At 42.8% G+C, this 10,080-nt stretch overlaps 1 protein-coding gene and 1 long non-coding RNA gene across 5 annotated transcripts in view; one reads left to right on the top strand and one right to left on the bottom strand.

Moving 5' to 3' along the window:
• Positions 1 to 5,601, bottom strand: part of LOC117959319 — a 26,551-nt gene extending 20,950 nt beyond the window's left edge. The window contains exon 1 of the long non-coding RNA XR_004659916.1: positions 5,505 to 5,601. This is a non-coding gene — a long non-coding RNA (uncharacterized LOC117959319). The remainder of the gene's footprint in view (positions 1 to 5,504) is intronic.
• The window catches only part of mbd2 (methyl-CpG binding domain protein 2), a 49,485-nt gene that overhangs the window by 20,092 nt on the left and 19,313 nt on the right, over positions 1 to 10,080 (top strand). For all 4 annotated transcript variants that reach the window (XM_034896381.1, XM_034896383.1, XM_034896380.1 and 1 more), the window contains 2 exons: positions 1,934 to 2,024; positions 2,105 to 2,282. In XM_034896381.1, coding sequence (XP_034752272.1) covers positions 1,934 to 2,024; positions 2,105 to 2,282 — 269 coding nt within the window. The remainder of the gene's footprint in view (positions 1 to 1,933; positions 2,025 to 2,104; positions 2,283 to 10,080) is intronic.

Raw genomic sequence — 10,080 nt, 5'->3', positions numbered from 1 at the left:
GTGTAATGACATGCAGACGAGGAGAAAAGGGGAGAGGAAGTGGAATAAGAATAGAATAAGAAGAAAGTAAAAAATGAGAACGCAAGAAGATGGAAGGAGGAGGAAGAGGAGTTGGATGTTGCGAAGGAGGAAGTAACAAATCAAGGGGTTAGAGAAAGAAGCAACATCCCCCAAAAAGGAAGTAACATGTGAACAAGCTACTTAACACGGCAACAGACTAGTTGTGCAAGATATAACGACTCAACATCGTTATCGCAACATTTCGAACTATGCAAATATTTTGTTCATTTTGTGGAGCGCCGCGTCCCGCCTGTTGCCCATACGGCTAGTTCTGTTTGATTTAACTTGAAACGCTACAATGACCTTGTTTAATTGGCCAGTTACTGTGCCACGTGCACATGTCCGTGCACTATGTGACAAACCGAATGGAGCGTATCACGTGATGTGTGCGCACATTTCAACAGAGTGACGTAAGGGAAGAAATTAATAACAAGTCAGAGAAGAGAAAGAAAAGTCGCTGTTTCTGTTCTCTTTATTTCCTTTTTCTACTCTCCAACCAGTACAACATGTCCTGTCTTGTAGACATGGTCCTTATTTATCTATTTTCTACTCTCCAACCAGTACAACATGTCCTGTCCTGTCTTGTAGACATAGTCGTTATTTATCTATTTTCTACTGTCCAATCAGTACAACATGTCCTGTTCTGTAGACATGGTCCTTATTTATATATTTGCTACTGTCCAACCAGTACAACATGTCTTGTCCTGGAGACATGGTCCTTGTTTCATGAATCTATTTGGATGTGTTTTCTCGAAACCTTTTTTCTTTTTACATATGTTTAAAAATATTAAAATGAATATTGAAATTGCAGAATTCATGAACAATATTTGTCATGCAAAGTGACAAACAGCGAAAGCCGTGACATGAAATCTGCACTCACGCGGGTCCCGTGAAATATGAACGCTACAGTTTATTGGAAAATAGCATTGTGGACACTGAATATGATGAATTTGCTGTTTATCAGACCGTAGATCAGACAAGAAGCTAACGTTAGCGAACGCTGCAGTCCCTCTGCACACCTGCTGCAAGAGACGCTGCCACGCTGTATTAACGTTAGGTGCTGTTTTAAAACCGTTAGTGGGGCTGCATACCGCTCAAAACCAACATGAAGAACGTAGCTAGTAATGTTCAGTGAGTGTTTAGTTTTGGTGATAAACTGTGTGTAAAATTAGCGGTGACATTAAATCACCGGTTTCAGGTAACCTCCCTACGGTACCGTCTATTTGCTGGATGGTTTCAAGGGAACAGTCGGTAGCTAACATTAGCAGATAAGCCCGTTGACTAGCGATATGGAGAAAATCAAATATCAAGATAGTTTTGACTAAATACCGCGATGATATTGTAGTGTCGACTGTTGGTGATCAATAATAAATCAGTCATGTGGATATAATGACTAAGTGGGTAAAGGCAAAAAAATAGAACAGTTACAACAGTCTGGTAGAAAATTACATCACTTTACTGTAATGAAGCCTTTAAAACCAGGAAAAGACAACACTTACAGTATGTCATATTGCGATATCCAAAATCTAAGACGATATCTAGTCTCGTATCACGATATCAACATAATAATGATATATTGCCCAGCTCTGCCGTTGACAGCGACGTTATTGTTCATATTTTGGATGAATGTTTCTGACCGTAGTCAGACACTGGAAATGGATCAGTACTTGTTATCGGCCGATATATGGAACCTCAGCTATGGGGTACAAAAATAATTGTCCACAATAAAGCGCCAAAGACGTCCGAAGAATTGACCAAAAATAACCCTCCAAAAAGGCGACAAAACCTTTGAAAACGCAGGGTTAATAAATTCCACCTGAGACTGCAGTCCACAGCAGATATTCAACTGTGTCTGGCGTCTGTCTGCCTGCAGCTGTTTTGGGAGAGGAGGTTGAAAGGTCTGCGGTCATCAGACATCACAGAGGAAGTGCTGCGGACCATGGACCTGCCCAAAGGCCTGCAGAGTAAGTCTCCATCATAACCGCCTTCCCCACCCCCGCTCGAGCCTGTACCCTCTGACCTCTCTCTCCCTCTCTCTCTGCAGGTCTTGGTCCAAACTCCAGCGATGACACTCTTCTGTCGGCCATCGCCAGCGCTCTGCACATGAGCTCTGCTCCGATAACAGGACAGACGTCCGTGGCTGCCGAGAAGAACCCGGCCATCTGGCTGAACACGTCCCAGCCGCTCTGCAAGGCCTTCACCGTCACTGACGAACACATCCGGTGAGACGCACACCTTTTTCACACCTTTTATTGTCCCATATTAGCCATTATTTTGTTTGGTTACAAGGTAACCTTGGTTCTCTGAGCGATGAGACTCTCTCCAGGGCAAGGCCACTTGGATACCATTCCAATCAATGTAAAACAGTAAGCCCATCAAGCATGGGCCAAGTATTGGTGTGTCTTATAGAGATAGCCACGTCAACTGCCCTAGTGGGTCAGTTTCCCGTACGTAAGGAATTTGTAAGGGCTCCTGCCTGCGTCGCGTGAGCATGGCGGTTCTGTTTGCACACCAGAAACGTGTCTGAAACGCTGCTGCCAGCCTTGTCTGTACACATGTTGTCCCATTGTTAAAATGAAATAATAGCGTGTTCTTCAACTTTATTTTGTCAATATTTTTGTACACTTGTTTGCACATATTTCCATATATACCATATATATCTTTTTATATTTGAATTCCCTTTCCTGAAACAATAAAGTCCTTGTCATTGTTTAAGCACAATTTTGAAAGGAGTTCAACAGAAAATGTCTGTTTTTAAAGGTATTTGTGTCAAAATGACATTCACATCTTTTTTTATTCTATTTTGCCTGGAAACGCTTCCTACAGCTACGCAGGCTGGGACAGTCAATAAATTAATTAATCACATGACAAATAAAAATGAGGTTGATCATTTTTTTCAGCCGCAATAATTCCCATTTGCATTTGTTTTCCACTCTTGGTTCCTTAGCGAAACGAGGAGTAAGCCCTCGTGTCAGTCACTTGTCAGCCGGCTGGTCTTTGTGTGGGGGGGCGGGACTCCTCCTCTACCACAGAGTGCAGCAAAAGAGCCGACTAAGGAGAACACGCTAGCTGAGAGTTGGAGGAAGAAAAAAAAATAAAGATGGAGTTAGTTTCTAAGCCAGATGCTCCAGTCTGGGATCACTTCAGATTCAAACCGAATGGCCATGGTCACCAACGGTAACCTAAGCGTCCTCTGGTGGACGGACTATACAATGCCTTTTCTAACAGGGACGTTGTAGGGCGTCCTCTGGTGGACAGGCTATACAACGGTATCACTAACAGGGACGTTGTAGAGCGTCCTCTGGTGGACTGACTCTGCAACGCCAACACTAACAGGGAGGTTGTAGAGCGTCCTCTGGTGGACAGACTATACAACGCCTTCACTAACAGGGACAGTGTAGAGCGTCCTCTGGTGGACAGACTATGCAACGCCAACACTAACAGGGACGTTGTAGAGCGTCCTCTGGTGTACAGACTATGCAACGCCAACACTAACAGGGACGGTGTAGAGCGTCCTCTGGTGGACAGACTATGCAACGCCAACACTAAGAGGGACATTTTAGAGCGTCCTCTGGTGGACAGACTATGCAACGCCAACACTAACAGGGACGTTGTAGAGCGTCCTCTGGTGGACAGACTATACAACGCCTTCACTAACAGGGACGTTGTAGAGTGTCCTCTGGTGGACAGGCTATGCAACGCCGTTACTAACAGGGACGTTGTAGAGTGTCCTCTGGTGGACAGGCTATGCAACGCCGTTACTAACAGGGACGTTGTAGAGCGTCCTCTGGTGGACAGACTATACAACGCCTTCACTAACAGGGACATTGTAGAGTGTCCTCTGGTGGACAGACTATGCATCACCAACATGGTTGCCCGTCCGTTTTTTTTATTTTTAAGATTTATTTGTCATTTTAAATGATTATATTTAATATAATATATGTGTATATGTATTTATTTTTTCTCCCGTTTGACACGCCTGAGATTCTCACGCCACTTAGGCAGCCCTAACTCTGCGGGGAGATAGTCTCGACATGATAGAAATCCACTGTTGCATTTGTACAACACTCAGTTCTGCATTTTCTGATTTTCCTCTGTTTTGTTAGATAGAGATATGATGTTGTTGGCGTCGGCAGTACTGTGTAAGCAGACCAAAAAAGATACTTAGGATTTTCGATTTATTCCCCACACCTACAATGCAGCAGGAGGTCATGTGTACCTTCTGTTACTGCGATCAACATTTTTAACCTAAAATAAGATGGACAATGTGTTTCTGTTTCGAGGTCTAAAAGAGACAGCTCATGGAGGCAGTTCAAATACTCTAAAAACATTCAGTGTCCAATTCCCTGAACTTGAGTTTTGAATTTGTACTTTTTCCAGGAGTCATAACTCATTAAAATCCGAACATTTTACACATATCAACCTCTGAACATGCTATCATAGATTCAGCATGCCTCCATCCATCCATCTTCGTCTGCTTATCGTGTCGGGGAGCAGCTCCAGCAGGGGATCCCAAACTTTCCTGTCCCGAGCAACATTGACCAGCTCCGACTAGGGGATCCTGAGGCGTTCCAAGGCCAGGCTGAAGATATACTCCCTCCACCTAGTCCTGGGTCTTCCCCGATGCCTCCTCCCAGCTGGACGTGGCTGGAACACCTCCCTAGGGAGGCGCCCAGTGGGCTCAACTGCCTCCTTTCAACGCAAAGGAGCAGCGGCTCTCCTCCAAGTTTCTCCCGGATAACAGGATCAGACAGACGGTCTACCTGTCACGATCCATCCCTAAATCCGCTTAGCATTATGAGAACAAATAACACTACTCCAGAACTTGCCTGAGAATCATCAGGGTTTTAACTTTTCTCTTTAGCGTTTCAGTAATACAGTCATAGTTATCTGTGCATCGATGGGTACATTGCAATCAGGAGCTACTAATAGCTAATTTGGCTTTCTTGTAACGATGCCAATTTGATGATGAGCTAGCTAATGTGGTTCCAGCTGCTTCCTCTTGGCACTCTTTGGCTATAGAAGATAGATAGAGAAGGTAGAAAGTTCTAGTTTAGTTAGTTTTTTTCCCTCTACACGTCTTTTGTTTTTTATTCAGCAGTAACTGGATTTTTCCTACTTGACATTCTTACTGTCAACCTTGATCCTTTGCAATGTCTAGTGTGATTTGGGGAAATCTTCATTGATAAATATTCATGCTGATACATTCCATCATGTTGCATCAGATGTCTTTGGAGCTCCTGGTTTCTTAAACATTTAACCTGTTGATTTAACTTTTTGAAAGATTTATTGAGCCAATCTATCCATTACACCGGGAGTTTGCTGCTCAAGTTGTACTTGGTCTGGTATGGCCATTAGCTTATGGTGGCTTATGTTAGGGTTAATGTTAGTTAAATGGATAATGCTTTGTAATAGTACGTGTCCACTGTCGGCGTCATTTCCACACGTCTCATTCATTTCTATGGGAGCAGCTGTGCAATGCATTCTGATTGCGTCGCGGGGACTTTGGAGAAGCGGGGCTTCAGGTCAACCGCTCCTTATTTGCATGAAGTCGAATCACGCTACCTTATGCAACTGAGAAGCGGGAAGGTTGGAACGCGGCCTCTGCAAACATCTTTTAAACTAACTGTTGTCAAACAGAAAAAACGATCATAGTCTTTCTCGCTTAAATTATTGTCAGAAACACATTTCGGTAAACTATTTTAGCAAAATTAGAGATCATACACACCGTGTGTTTAATCCTTCCCAGCTTCATCCAAGTCTCCTGAAGTTGCCACGCAGGCGCACTGCGTAGCCTCCAACGTGCAATTCTGGAAGTTGCAATCATAGCGGAAGGAGGAGACGACAGCACTCGGGTCATTTATCAGCCCTCTAAGAGAACTAAGTCTGAAGCATGGGCATATTTTTGGTAATTATGCAAATGCAGAAGGACAGTTGATTGAATATAGTTATCCTTTCTGCACAATGTGCAGGTAAATAGTGGTTGCTAAAGGCATTGAACACACTTTTTTTTTAAAACACATCACTGCTTGTCGATGGTCATTGAAGAGAAACTGATCTATTAATTTTGCATCCAATGACAATTACAGAAGGTATGCTTTTCCAGCATGAAAAAGTTGATGTGTTGTTCCATCTGATAGGTAGTGTAAAGGTGAAATAACAAACGCACGACTGGATAATAATTTAGACACAAGCCTACCGTTTGCATGCATCAGCCTGCGTCCCTCCTCCATCAGCAGCACTGACGGATTCGGATCATGTATGGAGATGTATGGCTCACTCCAAATACGACTCCTCGTTACGGTGGGGGCATTGTACAATTCTGATTCCAATCTTAATTCTCATTTGAATCGGGTTGTTATTGATTCTGGATTTTGATTCTTTGAGGAACTTCCATAAGCCCCTCAGGGGCTGAGTCAGGGAACCGTCAACATCTGTACGACGCGCCGTTTGAATAATCCAGTCCATCATGTTTCATCAGATGTCTTTGGAGCTCCTAGTATTAAACATTTAACCTGTTAATTTAGCTTTTTGAAAGATTTATTGAGCCAATCTGTTTAGTTCCGTACACAGGAAGAAGTAAAACAGAAAATGCAAAAACCCAAATTCACACCCTCTCTAGCTTCCGCATTAATTAGGCACATAAAGAGACAATGATTATTGTCAGACCAACCCCTGTGACGTCCTACATTACGTAAGATGATAGGTAAAAGCTATAAACAAACATATATATACATAGCCCCTAGAGCCCCTAAGTGGGGAATTTATTTTACTTAGTATCATTACTTCTGGAGTCTCTAAAATGACTTTCATTTCCCAAATGCACTGCGTGTGACGCTTGCATTTTGATGTACACCCATTGTTATTAATGGCCAAAACGTCCATCTCTCTGTCTTTCTGTTGTCCCACTGACTGACTGAGCTCAGTGTGTTCACAATGGCGCACGCCACGGAGATCCGCTATTCAAACTCTATTATTCATACATATATATATCCTTACGGTGAAACAAGAGAGTGGAGGATGTTGATGATTGTGTAAATCATGCTCACAATTCCTTTGGCTGACGCCCCATAGAGTATGAACGTTACTTTACAAAGTCCAGAAATAATTGCGCCTGCGTTTTATAAATCTGTTGATATATTTTATGCTGTCAATAAAGGCCTTAAAATGCCCCAAAAAATCGTACTAAATAAGAAAAAGCCATCGTCTGTTTCGTTACTGCAGGGTTGACTGAGGTTGTACAAACGTGTCTGTGAGGGCAGAAAGTCTGCCACCCCCCACTGATAGGGGTATTTGTAAGATACAAAACGTTTGCCTAAATAGCGACCTTTTACGACATCACTGCTGGTTCTGTGGTGTTGGCGCTTCAGATCTGATGCCCGCGGTGCGCCATAGAAGCATCAATTGAGGCGCGTCAAATGAGGCACGTCAACGCTAGTGCGTTTGGGCCTTTAGGGTGTGTTTGCATTGTTCAATTAAAAAGTTATGAGGTGTGTGTTATGAGCAATGTTGTGTGCACAAGCGATTCAATATCACGGAACATGTCAGACATGTAAAATGCCATTTTATTTTTTATTTTCCCACCCTCTGGTAAAACCTTGAAGTGGGTGAGTCCAGTGTCTCCCTCTCCAGCCTCGGACTGACTAGATGAGTGCAAAAGACTGATGCATGCTGGGTAGTGGGAGTAGTAAGCTGCAGAGATTGGAGAATGAGATAGTGATGAGATAGGAGACAGACGATGAGAAATCGGTTGTAATGAAGCATGGAGTGGGGGAGGATGAAGAAAAGCAGGTAGACGGATAACACTGCTCAATCAGTCATCAGCTGAAAATGACCACAATCTGCAGATACATCCATTTCATCTGTTAAACACACTTGTGTAACACCTGCTGTTAAAGAACAAGCACATTAGCTACAGATCACATTTACTTCCACCATCCAATCAGCTTCTAGATTGATTTTCTTTCCCCCCGCAGCCATTGATTTCATTCAGTGCGGCCTGATGGGAGGAAAGCAGAGGTGTAGTGTAATGTATTGTAGTGGGTATACTGTACTGTATTGGAATCTGCCTTTTGGGGTGGGTGGGGGGAGGGCATATCAGAGTGGGTGGTCTGGCTGTCCTCCCCCAGGGAACAACTTCCTATTCTGTATTCAAAAACCCTTTTATGCACCAGTTTACGTTGAATATTAGGCGTTTCCCGAACTATTTTTATCGGCATTTGTAATGGCAGATTAAAATTCATTGCATTCATTAAAATCATTTCATAGGTGTTGGCGTTGCATTGTCTGTCCACCAGAGGACGCTCTACAACCTCCCTGTTAGTGTTGGCGTTGCATAGTCTGTCCACCAGAGGACGCTCTACAACGTCCCTGTTAGTGTTGGCGTTGCATAGACTCTCCACCAGGGAACTCTCTACAACGTCCCTGTACTGTTGGCGTTGCATAGTCTGTCCACCAGAGGACGCTCTACAATGTCCTTGTTAGTGTTGGTGTTGCATAGTCTGTCCACCAGAGGACGCTCTACAACGTCCCTGTTGGTGTTGGCGTTGCATAGTCTGTCCACCAGAGGACGCTCTACAACGTCCCTGTTAGTGTTGGCTTTGCATAGTCTGTCCACCAGAGGACGCTATACAACGTCCCTGTTGGTGTTGGCGTTGCATAGTCTGTCCACCAGAGGATGCTCTACAACGCCCCTGTTGGCAACACTGATTATTTATTTTTTTTGTAATTTTTTTTTTGTTCAAAGGACTTTAAGTTTGATATCTTAAGTTTGTATTTTCATATATGGGCAAGGGTATGTGATGATATGGGGGGGGGGCATAGTATCCTGGATCCATGGAATAACCGGCCTTTAAAATAAAAATGTGCCTGCCTCTACGGGAATTTAACATAGGGTTGTGTATACTTAGGCTCCCTGTATTTTAAGAAAGAACTTTTATATATTTACAATACATTATTCATTCAAAAAGAAAATTGTTTTTTTATTCCTCTTTTTAATCAACTTTATCGTGGGTGTGTAAACTTATGCAAGCCACTGAATGTATAGAAAATATGGATCAAATGATGTACTCTAGGTGGAGAAGGTTTAGTCAATGTTTGTAAATGTAGACTAAAGCCATTGCTCACAATAATGCTCCTACAGATTATTATTATTCTGCTCAGTTCCCCTCAGCTTTATTAAGACCTTATATTATTATAATTCTTTTTAGCAAAATAGGATATGTTCACTACCTGCTCAGCACCAAACAACATTAAGATAAAGTTAGTGGCTAGGTGGTGAACAGAGTGGAGCATTTAGCAGCTACATAGCCAGATATTTCCCACAGGAGTCGGTAGAGACCAAAAACAGAGGTAAAAGAAAAGGAAATATTAGACATTCATCAGGTGGAGGGAAATACGGCTCCAAATGAATGATGATATTTCTCTGTGAGAGCTGGATGTGTACTGTAAATAAACTTGCCGTATTAACTTAAAAGGTGATGCTATGGCAGTGTTTTCAGGTTTAGGAATTTGAAAGTGTATTTTCAATAATTCCAAACAGTTCAGTGTTGCTTTTCTTACAATGGCTCTTCAACATCTGAGGTTTCACATTTTCAGCACCTGAGTAAAATATTGAATGTGATGAATTCTCTCTCACTCTCTACTGCAAGTAAGAATTAAAAAAATGAAAATGAAGTAAAACCAATGGCTGCTCGAAAACCTAAAAACTAGTGAACGATTGAAGGAGGAAAAGGGAAGATGGTTTCCCTGGTCAGCTGGAGCAGTGTGATTGTCAGGTTTTGTTTCTTTCAAATTGTTTTGTAGTGGCAGCCATGGGACCTAGAGGAGGGTTATTACCCCATGTATATTTCACATCCTGTTTTGGCAATTATATATTCAAGGGATATAAATAATGCTTACATTCCACGGAAGCAGGAGGATACGGTTAAGAAGATCAAAGTCCCTGTAAACCACATAAACGGTTACTGGAAACCGACAGGAGGTGGCACTGTGGGGACACACACCAACCGTGTGTGTGTG

This window comes from Etheostoma cragini, chromosome 16, assembly GCF_013103735.1.
Source record: "Etheostoma cragini isolate CJK2018 chromosome 16, CSU_Ecrag_1.0, whole genome shotgun sequence".
Classification (NCBI taxonomy): domain Eukaryota; kingdom Metazoa; phylum Chordata; class Actinopteri; order Perciformes; family Percidae; genus Etheostoma; species Etheostoma cragini.
The sequence above is the reverse complement of the archived record's forward strand: the minus strand, read 5'-3'. Positions and strand labels throughout refer to the sequence as shown.